The sequence below is a fragment of the Salmo salar genome, chromosome ssa16, assembly GCF_905237065.1.
Source record: "Salmo salar chromosome ssa16, Ssal_v3.1, whole genome shotgun sequence".
In the NCBI taxonomy this organism is placed as follows: Eukaryota; Metazoa; Chordata; class Actinopteri; order Salmoniformes; family Salmonidae; genus Salmo; species Salmo salar.
The window spans coordinates 10727449-10752431 of NC_059457.1; the positions used below are offsets into that span (position 1 = coordinate 10727449).

Consider the following 24983-nt stretch of genomic DNA (forward strand, 5'->3'; position numbering starts at 1 on the left):
GCTGCCCCAATACACCAACCTGAATGACATCAATTAAGCACAAACACAACATAAACATGAGTATTCGATATCAAATGCATCTGATCTGTTTTATGTCATTTAGTTTAACATTTAGTTCACAGCTCCGAACTCTCCACCACTAGACAGGACAGGATAAGCCAGGTATTGAAGGGAGGATGGAAGGAGATGGTGAGAGTGTATCATGGGTTTAAATGAGGACAAAACATTTTCAATATTGAATCTAGCTAGCTGAAGTTAGCTATGTTAACATTAGCTATCTAACGTTAGCTAATGTTAACGTAGCTAGCTAACGTTAGCTAAAACGTACCAACACTTATACAATTCCCAGCTAACGTTACCGGCTATGTAGCTTGGCTTGCAGATGAAAAACTTGAGTACATTACATTTGATAGTAGTTTGATGAATTATCTTAGCTAGCGAATAGCTAAGGTTCACCTACTTTTAAGGTCGATCCATTGCAAATCACCTCTTAATCTGTCGCGTCTCTCCAACCACCAGCTTCCAGTAGTCTTTTGACCAATGTTCTCAATTTGAATTATAAACTGGATGGTTCGAACCCTGACTGCTGATTGGCTGACAGCCATGGTATGTCAGACCGTATCAGACCACGTGTATGACACGCTTGGTACTCCTGAAGTGCTTTGAAAGGTTGGTAATGGCTTACATCAACACCATTATCCCAGAAACCCTAGACCCACTCCAATTTGCATACCGCCCAAACAGATCCACAGATGATGCAATCTCTATTGCACTCCACACTGCCCTTTCCCACCTGGACAAAAGGAACACTTACATGAGAATGCTATTCATTGACTACAGCTCAGCGTTCAACACCATTGTACCCTCAATGCTCATCACTAAGCTAAGGATCCTGGGACTAAACGCCTCCCTCTGCAACTGGATCCTGGACTTCCTGACGGGCCACCCCCAGGTGATGAGGGTAGGTAGCAACACATCTGCCACGCTGATCCTCAACACTGGAGCTCCCCAGTGGTGCGTGCTCAGTCCCGTCCTGTACTCCCTGTTCACCCACAACTGCATGGCGAGGCACGACTCCAACACCATCATTAAGTTTGCAGACGACACAACAGTGGTAGGCCTGATCACCGACAACGACGAGACAGCTTTTAGGGAGGAGGTCAGAGACCTGGCCGGGTGGTGCCTCAACGTAACCAAGACTAAGGAGATGATTGTGGACTACAGGAAAAGGAGGACCGAGCACGCCCCCATTCTCATCGACGGGGCTGTAGTGGAACAGGTTGAGAGCTTCAAGTTCCTTGTGGTCCACATCACCAACAAACTAGAATGGTCCAAACACACCAAGACAGTCGTGAAGAGGGCACGACCAAGCCTATTCCCCCTCAGGAAACTAAAAAGATTTGGCATGGGTCAAGAGATCCTCAAAAGGTTCTACAGCTGCAACATCGAGAGCTTCCTGACTGGTTGCATCACTGCCTGGTACGGCAATTGCTCGGCCTCTGACCGCAAGGCACTACAGAGGGTAGTGCGTACGGCCCAGTACATCACTGGGGCTAAGCTGCCTGCCATCCAGGACCTCTACACCAGGCGGTGTCAGAGGAAGGCCCTAAAAATTGTCAAAGACCCCAGCCATCCCAGTCATAGACTGTTCTCTCTACTACCGCATGGCAAGCAGTACCGGAGTGCCAAGTCTAGGACAAAAAGGCTTCTCAACAGTTTTTACCCTCAAGCCATAAAACTCCTGAACAGGTAATCAAATGGCTACCCGGACTATTTGCATTGTGTGCCCCCCCTCAACCCCTTTTTTACGCTGCTGCTACTCTGTTTATCATATATGCATAATCACTAACTATACATTCATGTACATAGTACCTCAATTGGGCCGACCAACCAGTGCTCCCGCACATTGGCTAACCGGGCTATCTGCATTGTGTCCCACCCACCACCCCCCTCTTTTACGCTACTGCTACTCTCTGTTCATCATATATGCATAGTCACTTTAACCAATATCTACATGTCCATACTACCTCAAATCAGCCTGACTAACCGGTGTCTATGTAGCCTCGCTACTTTTATGACCTCGCTACTGTATATAGCCTGTCTTTTTACTGTTTAATTTCTTTACCTACCCATTGTTCACCTAATACCCTTTTTGCACTATTGGTTTGAGCCTGTAAGTAAGCATTTCACTGTAAAGTCTACACTTGTTGTATTCGGCGCACGTGACAAATAAACTTTGATTTGATTTTACTGCTCTAATTACATTGGTAACCAGTTTATAATAGCAATAAAGCACCTCGGGGGTTTGTGGTATACCACGGCTAAGGGCTGTATCCAGGCACTCCGCGTTGTGTCATGCAAAGAACAGCTCTTAGCCGTGGTATATTAGCCATATATCACACCCCCTCGGGACTTATTGCTTAATTATAAACACGACCGACCTTTTCTCACGAGCACACTGCTGGTTCCAAAACAACCTCTCTTTTGAAGAGTTCAAAGCACCCCTTAAGTCTACAAAGGTTAAAAAACTAACTGATGGCAGAGTATATATTCTTAAATTAACCTCAATGTAATTTTTTTAACCTTATATTATCCCAAAAGGATCCAAACCTTTTCTTTTTAGAGTGCAGTCGGTGATAGTTTGCCTTTGGCAATACCAGCAAGTGAAGAGAGCCCATCCATGAAGCCTGGTGATCAATAACAAATCATATATAGTCTACAGTAGCAACAACTTTTGACATGTAGCACATCTAGACCTTCTGTAAAATTATTCTCATCAACTGAATACTCAAAATGATAATAGAAGTGAAACCTACTACACTTTGCTATATTTATGCTCTAATAAATATGATCAATACAACGACTCAAGTTCACCTCAGTCCTATTTAAAAAAAAAAAAAAAAAAAAAAATGAATGGAGTACACAATAAAATCAGACATGAAAGCTGCATTAACATTCATTTATAAAATAGAATAACAACCATGCACACATTGTCCTGCAATTGTCTGAAAATGAAGCTGTTTCTGAAAGTAATGGAATCAAACTCTTGGAAGACAGATACAAAGATGTGTATCACTAATTGCTTACTGGTACAGTTCACAACCCTCAAGCAAATGATTTGTAATGAGAAATGTCTGTCTTTTCTGTTACTAAAGATAAATAGTTTAAAGTACACCAAACATGAACAGACCAGGAAGTTTAGTTACAACGGATGTATAGCAAGTTGAAAGCAATATGTAATTATTATCAATGACAAATTACATCATTTAAACAAAACACATTGTTCTTAGGGTAAAACATTGAGCCAATTATACTTTTAAGTGGTAGCTGGTAGCTCATTTGTACAGTTGCACATAACACAATTATTTGGCAAAGAAAACCCATTGTATACTGCCAAGTGAAAGTGTGAATTTTCTAACACATGGGCATGAGAATCAGGACTGCAAAAACATTACTGGGGATAAGTAAGAAGGCACCTTTAGGATTTCAGGTAAACTGATGTGAGAACATTAGGGTACAGGTACATCATACTGGTTATATTCATAAGGGTTCGTCCCAAATGGCACCCTATTCCCTACATAGTGGACAAATTTTGACCAAGGTCCATAGGGAATAGGGTGCCATTTTGGGACACAGCCTATATCCCCCATGACAGGAATCACATGACTCATGGCAGCTGAGAGATTAGTCTACTATTTATGAAGTACAGTGCCACACACAATTACAACAAACACTCATGCACACTCACCCTACATACCTCCACACACACACACAAAAAAGGAAATATCATTACAAATATATAACAAATGAGTATTTGTGTGCTAGTGTCATTGAGAACAACACAGAAACCTTCCCCATAAGGATACAGTACAGGATACACCTGGCTATTGCTAAAATGCACTTTGATGAGATCAGAGATTGCATGACTAATTATGAGACCGTGTGGTATTAGTGCAAAACCTCATTGAGGCGAATCTTTTGGAATTCTATTAGAGTTCATAAGATCATTTTGACAACTGTTTGGAGTTAATACATTTTTTTTAAGCAGAGTACACACTAAGTACTTTCATGTTGTGGATGAAAATACATTTAAAAAGGATAGTCAAATTAACTTACTGATGCAATGAATGACTCAGTATTTGTTGATACTATACTTATTCTGCCAACCTATGAATGAAAAAGCAAATATTGAAAAAAAATAAAATAAACATTTTGAATTCAGCAATTCTTCCTACGGCCAATGTTGCTCTCCTCAGATATGAAGTACTTTAAAGGAAATTAGGTAAAACAGTAACTGACAGGTAAAGCTGGTGTCTTAGTCGATATATACGTTTCACTTCAGTGGACATAGTGTGGTCAGTATAATTTCCCTAGTTAGTTACCAGTACCTATAGAGAAGCCAACAGTTACCTGTAAAGAAGCCAAGACATCACTACAGACCTATTATTGATCAGATAATGAAGCCTAAATATTGTTCCTGGCAAAATAATTTTTTTACAAATAAGGTTGTATTGAACATTGAAGGTAAGCAAACATCTGTGCATATTTAGATAGCAGTTTCTTCACACCAGCAGAGAAAATAGAGCAATGCCTATTTTGCAACACTCGTACCATGGTACACTATGAAAAAAAAAAAACAGTTTCACATTAGTAAAAGTTTTTTTTTGTATTATATATATTTTTTTACCTTTATTTAACTAGGCAAAGTAACTACATACGCCTACCTTAAGGTTCTGAAAATGCTACAAATATCACTTAATTGTTATGAATCAGTGAAAAAGACGCTGAAATAAAATGGCGTTGCCACACATCGTGTTGGACAAAACCAGTGTTCAAAAGTGAACAAAATCACATCGTTTGCTGAGTATGACAATGTTTTTGTCTTTTCTTTCTTTTTTGGAAAACTAAATGCACACCAAGAATTAGAGAAAGTCTCGCCTGATTTACAGAAGCAAGCATACCCCTCTTTCCATCTCAATCGCTCCACTAGCCAAACCTGACAAACCTCTGTGGTATCTCTCTCTTTAAAAGGGATTTAAAGTCAGCGGCTTGCTGGCACTGAAGCACATTCACTGTTTAACTACTAAAACAAAGCCTTTGAAAGATTGATTGTCTTCTGTTAGTAGAGCGTGACAGATCACAAAGATGGGATGAAATGCAAGGGGCAGGCTAACTGCATTTATCCTGAGGGCATTCAGCTACCATGTCTTTATTTTTAAAAAACTAATTTATTTATTGTGTGTGTGTGTGTGTGTGTGTGTGTGTGTGTTGTTGTTGTGTTGAGAGACTAACCATGTAAGATAGAATAATAAACAACTGACTTCTGTAAACTTGTTTTTCTTTCACTCTGTGCAAACTGCATTGTTTAGTTAAGGGAAAAGAAGAGTGAGAAGAATGCAGCAGGTTCATTTGGCAGCGCAGCAGTTGGGGACAGAGACAGCCGGTCTCAAATTGCTCCCCATCCCTCCCACTTGCCCCTCCCATGTTGCATGTCTGAAGGCTCTGGTTAGGTATAAGCAGTGCAGTGGCAAAGCTACAACAATATTGCTTTCCTCCTTACAGATATGCAAACATTGAAAGGTTAGGGCCAAGGGGAGCCTTAGGGATTGAATAAGGACAGAGAGAGTAGCTAGTAAGGTTTTAGCTAGTCTAGCTCAGCTCTGCAGCAGTATGGGGTCCTCCAGCTCGTGTAGGAAGGGCAAGGAACTGCTCTGACTCTCTCCTGAATCCGAGTCGTAGGGCGTGTCTGGCAGCTCCGTGAAGCCCCACGCCAGCTGGTCGTCCTCGAAGACGGAGTGCGCCTGAACCAGCACGTCTGTGTAGTCCTCCTCCTCGTGGGATTGGAAGTCCTGAGGGATGTAGAGCATCTCGGGGTAGTTACGGCTGACCAGGTCGCTGGTGGTGGTCAGGGACACCTTGCGGAAGGCTATGAGGTGCATGTGGGAGAACTTGATGTACTTGCAGCGCCTGAAGCCCAGTGACTCCACCGCCACGCGCCAGCTGCGCATCATGAGGGCGTGGCGGTTCTGGTGGGAGGAGTCGGGGGTGATGATGAGCAGCAGGCCATGCAGTTCCAGCAGCTCGTGGGCCTTCTTGCAGCAGATCCAGCGCTGGTAAGGCGAGGGGAAGTAGGAGAGGAGCAGTGAGAAGACCACCACGTTGAAGAGCTGGGCGGGCAGTGCGTCGATGGGGCTACACAGCTGTCTCAGGAAGGCTTCCACTGCGTCACCAGCCAGCTGCAGGGGCTGCTGGAGCTGGAGGTTAAGGAAGTCACACTTGTATACACTCTGGGGGGGAGAGAGAGAGAGAGCAGAAACAGATACTTTAGAGTAGCTCCCAAAAGAGTATCAAGTTGCAGTATTTTAGACCCACATTTAAAACCCACCGTTCTTATTCCATTTGGTTACCCAAATCACTCTATGCTAATATTCTGCCAGTTCCTTCACAGCAGGTCAGGTTTCATTGCAGTCAAGCGTTGGCATTGTTTTGTGGTCTGATACTCACACAATGAACTAGCTACCCGTCTAGAAAATCCCTGACTTTTTGTCGCGGCCGTAGAGGAGTGAGTAAGACAGTAAGAGTCAGGATTTTTTTTTAAGCCGGGACCGAGGGAGTGACCGCTGACTGTAAATCATACATACCTCGACAGCAGGCACTATGTCAATACCGACTGTGAGGAACTCGTCAAACTTCAGGAAGGGGTTAAAACAGCTGCCAACATCCAGAAGCCGCATTTTACCAAGCTGGGAGATGGACCTGAAAGTGGAGAAATCAGAGGCATTAAAGAGTTAGTGTTAAGTCTGACACACAGTGAGTGTGCTTAATGAGAGCAGTGGCTAATATAAGTCAATATGAATATTGAATGTCAATTATGAACGTACAACAGAGCATGCTGAAGTTGGGCAAAAGAGTCATGAAAATCATCAGGGTTTGATTTAACATTGCAACAGTACAGTACCTGGGGATGAAGGAGCTATAAGGCTGGGCACTCAGAGTTGCAGCTGAGGTGGCCATGGCAAGCCTGGCACTCTTCTCATCCTTCTCCAACATTCTTTTCATCCCACCATCCAGGAAATACTCCTGACAAACACTGGAAAAATAGCCCCAGAACATCATACATCATGGTATTGATGCCTCACCGTTAAAACGACACGGACGTGCAGAAATTCAACGAGCAGAAGTTAGGATTTACCCCACAGAATTGATATCGAAAAGGCTTGATGAGTCATCGCACCTAACATAGTGAATTGGAGTTCTGAGCTAGTACAGCGCAGCCAGAGGGTTATTTGTTTTACCTGCGACACCACTCGATGCGGCCCTCTCCCTCACAGGTCTTGGCCCAGTGGTTGTCGGCCAGGTTCTTCATGGCCAGGGCGTATTCACTCAGAGTCTGCTCATCCTCACAGTGCTCTCGCCAGATCTTCTCAAAATCGCCCACTGTGGAAAGAACGATATTATTTATTTTTTTAAAGGCAGGAAGGTTGAAACAGAGAAAAGAAACCAAAACACGCCTACCTCACAATATACAGTATGACATAGCAAAACAAATAAGCACAAATGAAAGTGGGCCAAGCAGAGATTTGTTTCCCATTTAATTTCATCACATTCAAATTCATCATTAGTAATGGTAAGAAGCAAAGCACCACAACACACCTCCTCCTCCATGCTTCACGGTGGGAACCACATGTGAAGATCATCCTTTCACCTACTCTGCGTCTCACAAAGACACGGCAGTTGGAACAAAATAAATCTCACATTTGGACTCAGACGAAAGGACAGATTTCCACCAGTCTAATGTCTATTACTCATGTTTCTTGGCTCAAGCAAGTCTCTTCTTCTCCTCATTGGTGACCTTTTAGTAGTGGTTTCTTTGCAAAAATTCGACCATGAAGGCCTGATTAACGCAGTCTCCTCTGAACAGTTGATGTGTTTGTTAGTTGAACTCTGAAGGATTTATTTGGGCTGTAATTGGAGTCTGGTAAATTATCCTCTGCAGCAGAGGTAACTCTGGGTCTTCCTTTCCTGTGGCGGTCCTTATGAGAGCCAGTTTCATCACAGCGCTTGATGGTTTTTGCGATTGCACTTGAAAAAACTTTAAGTTCTTGAATTTTTCCAGATTGACTGACCTTAATGTCTTAAAGTAATGATGGACTGTCATTTCTCTTTGCATATTTGAGCTGTTCTTGCCATAATATGGACTTGGTCTTTTACCAAATAGGGCTATCTTCTGTATACCACCCCTACCTTGTCACAATACAACTGATTGGCTCAAACGCATTAAGGAAAGACATTCTCAAATTAACTTTTAAACAAGGCACACCTGTTAATTGAAATGCATTCCAGGTGACCATCTCATGAAGCTGGTTGAGAGAATGCCAAGTGTGCAAAGCTGTCATCAATGAAAAGGGTGGCTACTTTGAAGAATCTTAAATATAAAATAGATTTTGATTTGTTAAACACTTTTTTAGCTACCACATGTGTGTTATTTCATAGTTTTAATGTCTTCAATATTATTCTACAATGTAGAAAATTGTAAAAAATAAAAACCCCGGAATGAGTAGGTGTCCAGACTTTTGACTGGTATTGTGCATTGTGTACATAAGCCAACATTAAGATGTACCTACTTGTATATTTTTTTTTTTACATTCATTCAATAGAGGAATCACTATCATTCAGCCCCACACAGGCAAACACAACATTGCTTCAACATTTTCTAAAAACAGTTACTCATGTCATCCTTCCGGCATTATAGAGGGGTACAGCTGAAAACCAGACTTTCAACAGAAGTCTTCACATCTGTTCCTATATATCTTCACAAATTCCCTTCACCAGATCTTCACAGGCGTACAGCAGAATGTGTTTAGCTTGTGTGAGCAAACATCCTGATAAAGGAAGAAATCCCATGACCACAAGAGGAAAAAAACGATAGCAGATTGGCAGAAATGAAAAGACGACATGTTGGAATAAACAGCAGTGCCCTAGTACAAAGCATGACTACTGTGGTACCAATGCCAAGCAGACCAGATCATGCTTTACTTATTAACTAATCATGGTGTCAGCTGACAGGACAACTGCCCAGTGTCTTGTCTTTCAAGACCAGTAGCTAGGCCAGTCAGTCCTTCTGCTGGTAGAGTGGAAAATACCGGTTGTATGCCATTTTTACATTTGTGTGATGATTGCAACACAGTGGGAAATAGACCTAGGCTATTCATAGATGTCGCTATTTTTCAGCAGGCCGGTATCTAGCCAAACCGATGCTAAATAAACAAAATGAAAACATCGGTTGCAAAGTAAAATGAGTGGCTAATAGGCCTATATTCTGTCCAGATTGACAACCACATGAGCACATTACATTACACTATTTGCAGCCGAGCTACACACAGAATGCAGAGCTCCATTACGGTTTGACTAAAACTCAAAGTGTGGCCCTGGACATTCTTCCAGTAAGATTAGCCAATTTTAGGGTCCAAAAATAGCTGAAGTTGACACGAGAGACTTGCCTCATGATAAACAATCTGTTAAAAATAGGATTACAAGCAGATTCCTCAATTGGTTGTCTCAACAACCCTACATCTGAATGCAAGCCTAATTCCTGCAAAGGCCAATAAACTGAATATCATGTTTTTACACAATCTTTAGGCCTATACGCTACCCTTATCTTTCCTCCCAAATATATATAGGCCTGTGTGTAAAACAGCCAAAGTAATAGAACAACTACATAGAATATCTGCCCTGGGGTAGAAGAAAAAAATTAAGAGAAAGGGAAATCCAAGAAAATATATTTTTTTAAAGATCTGCTGTCGGGATGAAATGGAAGAGGTATGCATGTACAATACCAGTCAGAAGTTTGGACACACTTACTCATTCCAGAGTTTCTTCTTTATTTTTACTATTTTATACATTGTAGAAAAGTGAAGACATCAAAACTATGAAATAATACATATGGAATCATGTAGTAACCAAAAAAGGTGTTAACTTGTTATGGATAGGGGGCAGTATTTTCACGGCCGGATAAAAAACGTACCCGATTTAATCTGATTATTATTCCTGCTCAGAAACTAGAATATGCATATAATTATTAGCTTTGGATAGAAAACACTCCAAAGTTTCTAAAAAACTGTTTGAATGGTGTCTGTGAGTATAACAGAACTCATTTGGCAGGCCAAAACCTGAGAAGATTCCAAACAGGAAGCGCCCTCTGACTATTTCTTGGCCTTCTTGATCATCTCTATCCAAAACAGGGGATCTCTGCTGTAACGTGACATTTTCTAACGCTCCCATAGGCTCTCAGAAGGCGCCAGAACGTTGAATGATGACTTTGCAGGCCATGGCTGAAAAACAGCAGCGCATTTGGATAGTGGTCGATCTGAGAACAATGAGAAGGGGGCGCGTGCACGAGACGACTCCATGGTTAAAAATGTTTTGTCTTTGAACGAAAACAGGGTTTCTCGGTCGGAATATTATCGCTTTTTTACGAGAAAAGTCGCATAAAAATTGATTTTAAACAGCGTTTGACATGCTTCGAAGTACGGTAATGGAATATTTTGAATTTTTTTTGTCACGAAACACGCCGGGCGCGTCACCCTTCTTTACCCTTCGGGTAGTGTCTTGAACGCACTAACAAAACACCGCTATTTGGATATAACTATGGATTATTTGGAACCAAACCAACATTTGTTATTGAAGTAGAAGTCCTGGGAGTGCATTCTGACGAAGAACAGCAAAGGTAATCAAATTTTTCTTCTAGTAAATCTGAGTTTGGTGAGTACCAAACTTGGTGGGTGTCAAAATAGCTAGCCATGATGGCCAGGCTATCTACTCAGAATATTGCAAAATGTGCTTTCACCGAAAAGCTATTTTAAAAATCGGACATAGCGATTGCATAAAGGAGTTCTGTATCTATAATTCTTAAAATAATTGTTGTTTTTTGTGAACGTTTATCGTGAGTAATTTAGTAAATTCACCGGAAGTGTTCGGTGGGAATGCTAGTTCTGAACGTCACATGCTAATGTAAAAAGCTGGTTTTTGATATAAATATGAACTTGATTGAACAAAACATGCATGTATTGTATAACATAATGTCCTAGGAGTGTCATCTGATGAAGATCATCAAAGGTTAGTGCTGCATTTAGCTGTGGTTTTGTTTTTTGTGACATTATATGCTAGCTTGAAAAATGGGTGTCTGATTATTTCTGGCTGGGTACTCTGCTGACATAATCTAATGTTTTGCTTTCGCTGTAAAGCCTTTTTGAAATCGGACAGTGTGGTTAGATAAAGGAGAGTCTTATCTTTAAAATGGTGTAAAATAGCCATATGTTTGAAAAATTGAAGTTTTGGGATTTTTGAGGAATTTGCAATTCGCGCCACGCCTATCATTGGATATTGGAGCAGGTGTTCCGCTAGCGGAACGTCTAGATGTAAGAGGTTAAACAAATCAAAATATATTTTATATTTCAGATTCTTCAAAGTAGCCACCCTTTGCCTTGATGACATCTTTGCACTCTCTCAACCTGCTTCATGAGGAAGCCACTTGGAATGCATTTCAATTAACAGGTGTGCTTTGTTAAAAGTTCATTTGTAGAATTTCTTTCCTTAATGCTTTTGAGCCAATCAAGTTGGATTGTGACATGGTTGGGGTGGTATACAGAAGATAGCCCTATTTGGTAAAATACCAAGTCCATATTATGGCAGGAACAGCTCAAATAAGCAAAGAGAAACGGAAGTCCATCATTACTTTAAGACATGAAGGTCAGTCAATCCGGAAAAGTTCAAGAACTTTGAATGTTTCTTCAAGTACAGTCGCAAAAACCATCAAGCGCTATGATGAAACTGGCTCTCATGAGGACCGCCACAGGAAAGGAAGACCCAGAGTTACCTCTGCTGCAGAGGAGAAGTTAATTTGAGTTACGGGCCTCAGAAATTAGAGCCCAATTAAGTTCAAGTAACAGATACATCAACAACTGTTCAGAGGTCACCGCGTGAATCAGGCCTTCATGGTCGAATTGCTGCAAAAAAACCACAACTAAAAAACACCAATAAGAAGAAGAGACTTGCTTGGGCCAAGAAACACGAGGAATGGACATTAGACTGGTGGAAATCTGTCCTTTCATCTGATGAATCTAAATATGAGATTTTTGGTTCCAACCGCCGTGTCTTTGTGAGACGCCGAGTAGGTGTGTGGTTCCCACCGTGAAGCATGGAGGAGGTGTAATGATGCTTTGCTGGTAACACCGTCTGTGATTTATTTTGAATTCAAGGCACACTTAACCAGCATGGCTACCACAGCATTCTGCAGCAATACACCATCCCATCTTGTTTGCGCTTAGTGGGACTATCATTTGTTTTTCAACAGGACAATGACCCAACACACCTCCAGGTTATGTAAGGGCTATTTGACCAAGAAGGAGAGTGATGGAGTGCTGCATCAGATTACCTGGCCTCCACAATCACCCAACCTCAACCCAGTTTGAGATGGTTTGGGATGAGTTGGACCGCAGAGTGAATGAAAAGCAGCCAACAAGTGCTCAGCATATGTGGGAACTCCGTCAAGACTGTTGGAAAAACATTCCATGTGAAGCTGGTTGAGAGAATGCGAAGAGTGTGCAAAGCTGTCAAAAGCAAAGGGTGGCTACTTTGAAGAATCTAAAATATATTTTGATTTGTTTAACCCTTTTTTGGTTAATACATGATTCCATATGTGTCATTTCATAGTTTTGATGTCGTCAATATTATTCTACAATGTAGAAAATAGTACAAATGTATGCATGTATGTATGCATGCATGTATGTATGGCCTATAAAGTATGTGTGTGTGGAGAGAAAACAGGTGCACATGTTTACTGGCTGAAAATTGTCAGAACTGCATGTGCTTTATTGCGGTCTTGCCCTGGCTGTGTCAGGGTCGATTATAAGTGAAATATATGTATGTATTCCTTCATGGGTAGTGTGATGTGTATGGCGGATATTCACTCGCAGTCATTTGTGGCTGTCAAAATATATCTTCCATCTTCCTTTATGCGAGAACATAACAAGGACTACATGAAATACAGAGCGCACAAAACATTAAGAACACATTCCTAATATTGAGTTGCACCCCCCACACAGAGCATTAGGGAAAGTCTTATTTTTTTTTAAAGGTCACATTGGTCAAATTGACAAGAAAGGCTACTAAAGTGTGACTTTCTCCTTGTGTATCTTGGCTAGTTATATTGTTTTGTTCACATGCTAGGTTGTTTTTCAATGTTAGTTTAAAGCTACAAAATGAAACTTTTTGGGCGATGGACCAAATTCACAGAAATGTGTGTTATAGATCTGTCACTCATGGAAAGTAAGTCTAAGAAGCAGTAGATTTGTTCTGTGCGCTATTTCTATGATTCCCATTAAGTTCCGTTTTTGCTTCTTTTACCTTCAGTTTTGTACAACAGCTTCAAACAGCTGAATAGACAAAATGTTTGATTTTGGAAAAGATATTTCATGACAGTGTAGATGGTACAATGATGCTCTATACTATAATTGCTTGTTTTGTCACAAACTGAAATTAGGCTATTAGAATTCTTGCAACCAGGAAATTACGGAGTGATTTCTGCATAGTGCATCTTTAAGTTTGCTGCAACGGTCTGCTGCTCGGAAGACATTGCTGTGTGAGATTTTTTTTTCATCACAGACAAGCGAGTGCCCAAGTTACCATGGTAAGAGCCAGTCCCTTAAAGCAGCAGCTGAACATTTGTCTCACCTAATGATTGCGCTTGAATCATGGTTCACTCCTAAAGAAAAATATGAACTTTGTCATTTCTTATCATTAAAACACTCAAATATTTTAATTGTTCTCCTAGATTAATTTGTGTGCTTCTACATTTCTATTTAGGAGCACATGATGTACTCCTTGTAAAAAATGTCAGCGTAGAGCCCTGAACTAAACACAGCAAAAAAGGAAATGTCCTCTCACTGTCAACTGCTTTTATTTTCAGCAAACTTAACATGTGTAAATATTTGTATGAACATAAGATTCAACAACTGAGACATAAACTGAACAAGTTCCACAGACATGTGACTAACAGAAATGGAATAATGCGTCCCAAAAAGTAACAGTCAGTATCTGGTGTGGCCACCAGCTGCATTAAGTACGGCAGTGCATCTCCTCCTCATGGACTGCACCATATTTTCCAGTTCTTGCTGTGAGAGGTTACCCCACTCTTCCACCAAGTCACCTGCAAGTTCCCAGACATTTCTGGAGGGGGATTGGCCCTAGCCCTCACTCTCCGACCCAACAGGTCCCAGACGTGCTCAATGGGATTGAGATCCGGGCTCTTCGCTGGCCAAGGCAGAACACTGACATTCCTGTCTTGCAGGAAATCACACACAGAACGAGCAGTATGGCTGGTGGCATTGTCATGTTGGAGGGTCATGTCAGGATGAGCCTGCAGGAAGGGTACCACATGAGGGAAGAGGATGTTTTCCCTGTAACGCACACCGTTGAGTTTGCCTGCAATGACAACAAGCTCAGTCCGATGATGCTGTGACACACCACCCCAGACCATGACGGACCCTCCACCTCCAAATCGATCCCGCTCCAGAGTACAGGCCTCGGTGTAACGCTCATTCCTTCGACGATAAACGCGAATCTGACAAACACCCCTGGTGAGACAAAACCGCGACTCGTCAGTGAAGAGCACTTTTTGCCAGTCCTGTCTGGTCCAGTGACGGTGGGTTTGTGCCCATAGGCGATGTCGTTGCCGGTGATGTCTGGTGAGGACCTGCCTTACAACAGGCCTACAGCCCTCAGTCCAGCCTCTCTCAGCCTATTGAGGACAGTCTAAGAACTGATGGAGGGATTGTGCGTTCCTGGTGTAACTCGGGCAGTTGTTGTTGCCATCCTGTCCCGCAGGTGTGATGTTTGGATGTACCACCTGCGGGACAGTTACAGGATGGCAACAGCAACTGCCCGAGTTACACCAGGAACGCACAATCCCTCCATCAGTGCTTAGATTGTACCCTCAGTCCAGCCTCTCTCAGCCTATTGCGGACAGTCGAAGCACTGATGGAGGGATTGTGCATTCCTGATTTAACTCAGGCAGTTGTTGCCATCCTGTACCTCTCCCGCAGGTGTGATGTTCGGATGAACCAATCCTGTGCAGGTGTTGTTACATGTGGTCTGCACTGCGAGGACGATCAGCTGTCGGTCCCGTCTTAGGCGTCCACAGGTGCATGTTCATTAATTGTTTATGGTTCATTGAACAAGTATGGGAAACAGTGTTTAAACCCTTTTACAATGAAGATCTGTGAAGTTATTTGGATTTTTACGAATTATCTTTGAAAGACAGGGTCCTGAAAAAGGGACGTTTCTTTTATTGCCGAGTTTATAATAATAAATAAGCAATATCACTCAGGCTTGTGTGGCAGGGTAGCCACTTTGTTGATTCTTGAGGTTCAGTAATAAAACTGTTATTGTATCTATTTGAAAATAAATTGGTTAAAGATGCAGGTTACAGAAATGAAATTAAGCAATACACCCCATTACTTCTTACTAGTAATACATTTCTTGTTTTAGAAAAACAGAAAGCATGCTTATCCAGGGCGAGCGTGATGTAATTACACCAAATATATTCACAGGTGAAAAAATCTGAGTGGCGGGTAGATTTTTTTAAATCTACCTCCCACCGTGGCTTGTGGACCAAAAAGGAAAAATCTCCCACCCTGGTCATGTAAAGAGCAGGTGTCCTTAATGTTTTGTATACTCAATGTATATAGTCTAGTAGCAGAGTGAACAGTCTATGACTTGGGTGGCTGGAGTCTTTTGCAAATTTCTGGGCCTTCCTCTGACACCGCCTGACACAGAGGACCTGTATGGCAGGGAGCTCAGCCCCAGTGATGTACTGGGCTGTCTGCACCACCCTCTGTAGCGCTTTGTGGTCAAGAACAGTGCATTTGCCATACCAAGCGGTGATGCAGCCAGTCAAGATGCTCTCAATGGTGCAGCTGTACAACTTTTTGAGGATCCGAGAGCCCATGCCAAATCCTTTCACCCTCCTGAGGGGAAAGAGGCGCTGCCGTGCCCTCTTCACGACTGGGTGTGTGTGGACCATGTTAAGATCTTAGGGATGTGGATGCCAAGGAACTTGAAGCTCTCGACCCGCTCCACAATAGCCCCGGTGATGTGGATGGGGGCATGTGCTCCCCTCTTTCTCCCTATAGTCCAGGATCAGCTCCTTGATCTTTCTGACGTTGAGGGAGAGGTTGTTGTACAGGCACCACACTGCCAAGTCTCTGACACTCCCTGTAGGCCGACTCATCGCCGCCGGTGATCAGGCCTACCACCGTCATGTCGTCAGCAAACTTAATGGTGTTGGAGTTGTGCATGGCCACGCAGTCGTGGGTCAACGGGGAGTACAGGAGGGGACTACGCACACACTCTTTAGGGGGCCCCGTGTTAAGGGTCAGTGTGGCAGAGGTGTTGTTGCCTACCCTTAAATTCAAGCACAAAGACCAGGGAGGTTTTCCAATGCCTCACAAAGGTCACCTATTGGTAGATGGGTTAAAAATAAAATAGACATTCAATATCATGGAGCATGGTGAAGATATCTCCTGCATCGGAGTTAGGAAGGATGCCTGTATCCTTGTTGTGACTAGGTGTACTGATTCACCTTCTTTGCGAGACATTGGAAAACCTCCCTGGTCTTTGTGGTTGAATCTGTTTGGAACTCATTGCTCAACTGAGGGACCTTACAATTATCTGTATGTGTTGGGTACAGAGATTAGGTACCATGAGGCCAATTGTGACGTTAACACAGTTACAAAGTTGAATGGCTGTGATAGGAGAAAACTGAGAATGGATCAACAACATTGTAGTTACTCCACAATACTAACCTAATTGACAGAGTGAAAAGAAGGAAGCCTGTTCATGCATCCTGTTTGCAACAAAGAACTAAAGTAATACTGAAAAAAAAGTGGCAAAACAATCCACTTTTTGTCCTGAATACAACACATTACCACTTTCCATATTTTCAAGCATAGTGGTGGCTGCATCTTGTTGTGGGTATGCTTAATTGTTAAACACTGGGGAGTTATTCAGGATAAAAAAAATAAACGTAATGGAGTTAAGCACAGGCAGAGCAAAACCTGTTTCAATATGCCTTCCACCAGACATGGAGATAAATTCACATTTCAGCAGGACAATAACAAAACAAAGGCAAATCTACACCGGAGTTGCTTACGAAGACAGTGAATGTTCCTGATTGACCAAGTTTCCGTTTTGACTTAAATGTACTTCAAAATCTACAGTAAGACCTGAAAATGTTTGTCTAGCAATGATCAACAACCAATTTGACAGAGCTTGAAGAATTTTGAAAATAATAATGTAGAAATGTTGCACAATCTAGGTGTGGAAAGCTCTTAGAGTCTTACCCAGAGAGACTCACTGCCTTAAAAATCGCTGCCAAAGGTGTTTCTACAAAGTATTGACTCAGGGGTGTGAATACCTATGTAAAATAGATATGAGTATTTCATTTTCAAGAAATGTGCTAAAATTTCTAAAAACATGTTTTCATTTTGTCATTATGGGGTAATGTGTGTAGATGGATGAGAACAAAATATATGAATACAATTAATTTAGTCTGTAACACAAACAAGTAACAAAATGTGCAATAAATCAATGGGTATGAATACTTTGATGGCACAGTATCTGGTGTGTGTCGACAAAACATTTTCATATTTTTCTAGTTATTTTCAGTTTCAGAACTGGTGACACAAAAGCCATACAATCCAGGCTCACCTGTCTGACAATGCCCATGATCCAGTATGTTACGATCGAACAACCTTCCCAAATGACTATGACTGTAGGTAAGAGGAGGCTATTATGAATTTTGTTGCCAAATCATACAATAAGATCAAAACAAGCATAGCCTAGTTAGTAAGTGCACACTGCAGTTTGAAATATTCCCAGGCGGCCCTGATCTAACGTTACATTTGTCTAGTTTGGTCATAAATAAAGTTCAACGTAGCCACACAAGCTTGCCACCTAGCTACTATTGTATGACAATGTGTTTTAGACAGTACAGTCGAGCCTGACATGTTGCCCGTCACTTGCAGTATGTGCAAGGCACCCAAAATAATAAATAATGCTAGCAAGCTAGCTAATGTTACTTAGCTAGCTACATTAGCGTTCTACTTGGGGCCTTATTTTCGCCAGGTTCAATGGCCCGTTTGCTGAGACAGACCGGACCCCTGAATTTTTCTAGCGGGTTAAATTAACTAACGTTAGTTAGATACAGCTAGCGACGCGTAACTACCTTCTCGGTATTTTCTTCGCAGTTTTCTATGGACATTCTTGACGACTCCGGACAGTTTTTCCTGCTCCTTCTTCTTGCACGGCGTTTCTTTCGGAATAAGAACATAGACCGGCTCCAGTTCGGTTTCTGTATCTCCTGTCTCAGCATTGTTCACCGGGTCCATAATCCTGCGCCGCTTCTCCTTCCTCACCAGGGCAAGGTTTTTAATTTTACAGACTAGCTACAATTCTTCACATTCTAGGTTAACTACCGGTGTCAGCCAGCACACCAGGCCCACAAGCGAACAACGTGCGCGCTGATTGGTTCCCCTGGACACACATGTTGCAGTGCTGACAGCTATATGACCAATCACAGAGCTGAAAACAGAAACACCTCCAGCATTCAGTTACATGCGTTATTTGCTGTTTATATCGAAATAATAGCTCCATTTAGAGGTGGCAGCTTTATAATGTAGCCTATTGCTATCTAAAATGTGTGTGCAAATGAGGATATAAGAGTACAGGTGGCTCTGGTTTTAAAATCTGTCCACATTAGCTACTGTATGGTGGCCTTTCTCCTGTATGATGTTCCAGGGACAACACAGGAATGAGGTTCCTGGGTATAATGTCCCTGGAACAACATATGTTTGATATTCCTGGGACAAGAATTAGTCAAATAAATTCCATCCTTTCTGATATAGGTTTCACGTTCCTAAATGAAGTCCATTGGAGACTCTCTAGCAGCCCCTGTAGGGGCCTTGCCTTAGATACAGGCCTTGTAACACACAGGGTTTGTAGCATAGTTTGTGGCTACATACTGCCACCTTATGGTAGGTGATAATCGAGAGATTCCTCAGACCTTCCAGAGTCCACTTTGGAGGACATGTTAAAAAACTTTTTAGAAAAATAAATAAAACATCTTAAAAAACAAACAAATGTTTGCTCAAACAGGGATCTCAAATCAGCAGCTCTGGATGTACCATGTGCTCATAGTATTAGCATAGGCCTGTGGCTCATAAGATCCCATTATGGATTAGAGTGAACTTGACATTCATTACATTTACATTACATTTAAGTCATTTAGCAGACGCTCTTATCCAGAGCGACATTAGATTTATAAGATCTTGCTCTAGTCTGTTTCAGAACAGATAGTAATGACCTCACACAAAAGGCATACAACCCAGACTCACCTGTCTGCCAGTGCCTATAATATAGGCTTAGGGGAAAGTGGGGTAAGTTGATCAATTTCTTACATTCAGCATCACTCCATCAAGGGAAATATAGTATTCTTTCTAACAAAGACATCTACATACTGTATATTTCAGGATGTTGTGTATCCCTGGAATTGATCAGAATTCATGTAAACATTACAGTTTTGAAAACCTAGCTTGTCCTAAAAAAAACTGTTCTCTTGGTACAATTTACTCCGGGTATGGGGTAAGTTGAGCTGCGGGACAGGGTAAGGTGACGCTGCCTACAAAATTCTGTACTGAATGAAATATTACCACTATTCACTGGATGTTGATTCAACCAGTTTTTGCCCAGTGGGTACCTTTTTGAAACCGTGTCTATCTTTATTTCCCAAACATATTTTAACACAATCATATTTGATTTGTCTTTTAATCATTTTAAGCATATTTTAACACAGGCGTAACACCTAACAAACACGTTGTACTTTTTGAAACACTTTTAATTCATTTGACTTGGTGGAAATCAGTTCTTCTGACCTAACTTGCTTAGCACTTTTTCCATGTGGTTTCTTCTTTCACACACACTCCATGAAATGATGACCTCTTTCTAAATATTTGGTCAAATTATAAATGTTGTGTATGGTTTCCCAGAAACAAGGGTGGCTCTCAACTTACACCTTGTGCTCAACTTACCCCACTCTCCACTATGTGTGATTGAATAATCGATTTATGATTTTAAAAATGCTATCACCAATTCATGTATTCACCAATTCTAACCTCATAGACCTGATTTCTCCCAGGAATGACGGGACGAATGCATTTCTTTGAAAATATAGGCCTTCCATAGATTTAGGGCAGTCTAATAATACATTGTATTTAAAGTGCCTTTCAAAAAGAACCAAGAACACTATACAACAAAATAAAAGAGAAAAAAAGCAAGGATAAAAACAAAACTGTGAGTACTGTGAAAGCTAAATGTCTCTTGTGTTCCAGATCTAGACATTGGATCTAATGCTTAGTGTACACAGGATGTCCACTCTGCATGTGGCTGCCTCCCAGGGTCACTCTGAGGGCCTCAGACTTGTAGTGGAGAACACAGGCGCCAGCTGCTCCCTCTCACACGCACACAGCTCCGTCTTAGCCTAACAGGTACTCTACAGTTAAGTAGAGGCACATAAATAGCACATATGTCAAAAATAACTCTCAGTACTTGTCGAGACGCCCAAAAAGATATCGCTTTTCAGTAGATTGAAGAGATATAACACATATTTGATGGAATTTCAATGGGTCGTTTTTTTATTAAAAATCTATTTAGTTGTGGTCTAGGTTTTGGTCTAGGTAAAACTTTGAAAGTAACCAGTTGGCTCATACAATGTTGCAATCAAATGTATGAGATAATACAATACAAAAGTTTGGAGGAATAAAATCATTGCAGTCTCATGGTAAAAAGTTAGGTCAAACCTTTACAGTCACGCTTTCAGCCCTCTAAACTTTGATTTACATGCTTAAGAAAAATTATTCAATTAAATTCTGTTTTAACTGGAGGGGCATTTCTTTGGAAACATTTCAGAATAATGCACGTTTTCCTTTTTATTTGAAATTGTTAGGATGTTTTTCGTATTCCAAACATCAGTAAGGACTCGTTGGCAGGATTCTGATTTTCACTTATCCTTTCTCCTTGTTTCCAACAAATAGAAACAAATTTCTACTTTTTCCACACAAATGCCAGTTGTTTTACTTTCACACAGTACAAAAGTAAACCAACATTTTCCATTTTAAATTATGAAACCAGGGAGTGTGACCGAGTGTCCAGTCTAAAGGGGCAAGTGTCAGTAATATTAAATAGATAATCCAGTACTTTTGTATACTTTAGCCTGTAGTTCTGAAAGTAGTGCCCACGAGCCAAAGGTGGACACTGAAGATTGTGTACTACCTCACATATGTGCAGATATGTGCACCACGTCATTGCTTGCTCTCTCTGCTCTGTTGTGGGTGCAACATGTGCATCTTGCTAGCTGTCAAATCATACCCCCTAAAATAAAAAACGAAATAAAAAAAAGCTGTCAATCATATGGCGAGGGGCCGAAGCTCATTGGTTGAACTCAAATGACTAGGGGGCTGGCCCAAGTGAGAGAACATTTTGGGAAAATGGTGCCACACAGCTTCCAAACTTGGGATTTTGTGGCTAATTGAGGTAAGACAGTAATTCTGCTCATAGATTATGCACGTATGAACTGCACATTGACACATCCAGCCCAAAGCAGGAGGTTTAAAAAATACTAAGTAGTCGCTAAAGTTCCGGAGCATTTCTTTAAATGGCTTCTGGTTTCAAATTCCCATATCCTTGATTGCCATTCATTTTGGCTTGGGGGACCAAAACCCCGGACTGGGGGTTGTGTTTAAAACAGACAGGTGCTGTAGACAGTGACTTTGTGACTGATCTCCTGCAGAAGCTCTTTGATGGACTTCTCCAGATCTACCAATTGGTTGGCCTTGTCTTCCAGAGTCTTCTGGTTGTCCTCATACGACTTCTCTAAATCTAAATGGGAACCAAAAAGGAGAGTCATGCTACCGTCAAGCAAGGAACAAGATGTGTAGTATCCCTCCACACACCAGTTTTATAATCAGAACATGTGGAATTTCACACAGTGAATAAGCGCACTTGAGAAGAGAATGTTAGAGGGACTGCGTCATTTTATGTTCAACTCTGTATTGGAAAAAGTGAGTCAACATGGATATGGAGAGCTCATAGGTATTATAAAGTGATCATGTTTATACTGTATATCCACTAAGCAGCCACCATTGGCTCCCGAGTGGCACAGTGGTCTAAGGCACTGCATCTCAGTGCTAGAGTAGCCACTACAGACCCTGGTTTGATTCCAGGCTGTAGGGCGAAATAAGAATGTAAATAAGAATTTGTTCTTAACTGACTAGCCTAGTTAAATAAAGGTTTAAAAGTGTAGTGTTTGTGATAATGCCTCAATGCGTGTCATGATTGGACCCCAAGGGTGTGTGTTTTAGGTAGTGAGTTGTGATTGTGTATACAGTACATGCAAGGCACTCTCCAAGCTGTTCTTGATGTGTGTGTGTGTGTGTGTGTGTGTGTGTGTGTGTGTGTGTGTGTGTGTATAGGAGTATGCATATGTACCTTTCAGTAGCTGCAGCTTGTCGCTGGCCTGTAGCAGCAGGTCTTTGGCTTCCTGCTGTAGAAGCTCCGCCCTCTTCTTGGCGTCGGCCACGCCCCCGGCCTTCTGTGTGATCAGGTCCTCCACGGTGCTGTACTTATCCTTCAGCTCCGAGTCCAGGTCCTGTACACACAGTCATATACAAGGTCGGCAATTTATTTTACGACGGACAAGGCTTGAAAATGAACCACAAACTCTCACATTTGTCCCAATATAACACGGAGTGGATCACACACACCTTTTTGACCTGCTCAACCACTTTGTTGATGCTCTCTGCGTCTTTTTCAGTTTGTTCAGAGCTGAGTGAGGTGTTAAGTGTCTTCTCTCTGAGCAGCGTGACGTCTCGCTCTAACCGCAGCAGCCTCTGGGTGGCATTGTTCAGCTTGTACTCCGAGTCCGCTGTCTCCGACTCCACCTGTTCCAAGATGTAAAGACGGGAACAGGGTTCATTTCTGTCTTTACCGTATTAGCTGTCAAGCAAAATACTTTCAAATATTTGAACTGTGCTTTATTTAGTTGTTTTCCCAGTAGAATGGAACCAATGGATTAGTCCCAAAAGTTCAAACTCACTGTGTGTAGTAAAATGGAGGATGTTGACTCACTGAGGTCAGGAGGTCATTGGTGCCTTTGATGTCGGTGGTGGCCTGTTTGATGGCCTTGGCCGCTGCGCTCTGGGCACGCTCAGCCTCCTCCAGAACCTGCTTCACCATCTCTGCTGTGTCCCTCACCTCTGTCGCCTCTTTACTGTAGGACACACACACAGAGGGGGAAAATAAGAAGCCCACCAAGCATAAAAGTGTGTGTATGTGTGGAGTACCTGGCTTTGCACACTTGCCTCATCTTCTGCGCTCTGTTCAAGGATGATCTAGAGGTGTGTGTGTGTGTGCGTGTTACCTGACTCTGCGTGCCTGCTCCAGTAGGCTCTCGGCTCTCTGGATGTCGTCGGAGCTCTGGTTAAGGATGGTCTCCACGTGGGCTAGGTCTCCTACTCGCTCCCTGATCTCGTCTGTCAGGGTTTGGAGCTGGGCTGGCGTGGTGGGCATCTGCATGGCCAGCACCTCGTTGGCCACTGCCTCAATGCTCTCCAGGTCCGCTGCATCCTCTAGGGGGGCGCCACAGAAGAGACAAGGGTTACAATGGAGGGACAGTTGTACTAAGCTCATGAGGCATTTGTAAGTTACATTCTTCTAGAATCAATCGGTGAAATTAAAGTAAAACATTTAATTGAAATGGCCATTGAACAGCTGCAGATTGTACCGTTAAATAACAGGGTAGTAAACATATGTAGGAGTTAAAGTATGAGGGCTACGTGGGAGTTGATTGGAGGAGTACACATACGTGTGAGGAAGTCTCTGATCTGTCGGATGAGGCTGCGCAGCTCCTCGTTGCTCTGGTCCACACGCTGCTTGGTACCGTTGGTCTTCAGCAGCACGTTCTGGGCACTCAGCTTAGCCTCATCCGCCTTCACCTTGGCCTCCGACACCTGATCACACACAGACAGGTTAGGAACCAGAGGAGAGGTAGTGTGGGGTATTTCTCGTCTAAAGAGAGTTGGTTCATTTTAATTTAAAGACAGGGTCTCACCATTTTGGCGAGCTTGTCCACTTCCTCCATGGCCGTGAGGATCTCCTGGTCAAAGCCCTTGGCCTTCTGCCAGGCGTTATTGGCCAGGTTGACCAAACCGTCGCACCCCTCGCCACCACACCTCCTGTTCCCCTTGGAGTCCACACAGCTCAGCCCCCCGCACTGAGAGTCCACACACGCCTCATCAGCTGGGCTGCCACACGTCTGCAGAGAGAGGACCAGTAGAGTGAGAAGAGTTCAACTTGGATGCAAGATCGTGGTTATCTTTTAATCAAACCTAACGTTCTTCCTGACCCACATAAAGAAAGCTTTGATTTAACAGCTCAAGAAAATTGCTTCTTTTTGATGGTTTTATCTCGCAAACTGGAATTAGATTGAGTCCCATCTGTGTCAAACTCAGAGTCACACCTCTGTTATGTCAACATCAGCAAGCCAGTGTCAGGCCTCAGATATGGCCTTGCTTGGACTTACCTTCACGCTGAGTTCTGATAGGTCCAGTGTCTCCAGTTGTCCTGCCAAGTCGTCCAGTCTCTTGGCGTGTTCTTCCTGCCTCCTGTGGAACTCCTCCCTAGTGTCGTTCATCTTGTCCTCTGTGGCTTTCCGTAAAATGGCAGAGCTCTCCACAGGGTTGCCTGGGCCACTAGTGGAGGCGTTGGCGCGAGCATCTGCAGCCAGAGACTGCTGGTAGTACTTGGTGACACTGTCTGTCGCTCCTGTCATTACAAAAACAATGTTGAATGTCACAGAGTTGACAAATGGAAGT

General features: G+C 42.4%; 2 protein-coding genes across 2 annotated transcripts in view; both read right to left on the bottom strand.

The window, feature by feature from the left end:
* Positions 1-2945: 2945 nt before the first annotated feature.
* On the bottom strand, positions 2946-18575 carry LOC106573247 (S-adenosylmethionine sensor upstream of mTORC1). The gene is made up of 5 exons (XM_014148144.2): positions 18284-18575; positions 7296-7437; positions 6959-7090; positions 6642-6756; positions 2946-6287 (listed from the first exon to the last, which is right to left on the bottom strand). The coding sequence occupies exons 1-5, from the start codon at positions 18444-18446 to the stop codon at positions 5655-5657; spliced, it is 1185 nt and encodes a 394-aa protein (XP_014003619.1). The 5' UTR covers positions 18447-18575; the 3' UTR covers positions 2946-5654.
* Positions 18576-20719: 2144 nt separating this feature from the next.
* LOC106573246 (laminin subunit beta-1-like) overlaps positions 20720-24983 on the bottom strand; it is a 33681-nt gene continuing 29417 nt past the window's right edge. The window contains exons 26-33 of the mRNA XM_014148143.2: positions 24692-24933; positions 24221-24424; positions 23975-24119; positions 23531-23738; positions 23239-23380; positions 22875-23051; positions 22600-22759; positions 20720-21990 (exon numbers count right to left, since the gene is read on the bottom strand). Of these exons, the coding sequence (XP_014003618.1) occupies positions 21851-21990; positions 22600-22759; positions 22875-23051; positions 23239-23380; positions 23531-23738; positions 23975-24119; positions 24221-24424; positions 24692-24933 (1418 nt within the window). The 3' untranslated portion in view covers positions 20720-21850. The remainder of the gene's footprint in view (positions 21991-22599; positions 22760-22874; positions 23052-23238; positions 23381-23530; positions 23739-23974; positions 24120-24220; positions 24425-24691; positions 24934-24983) is intronic.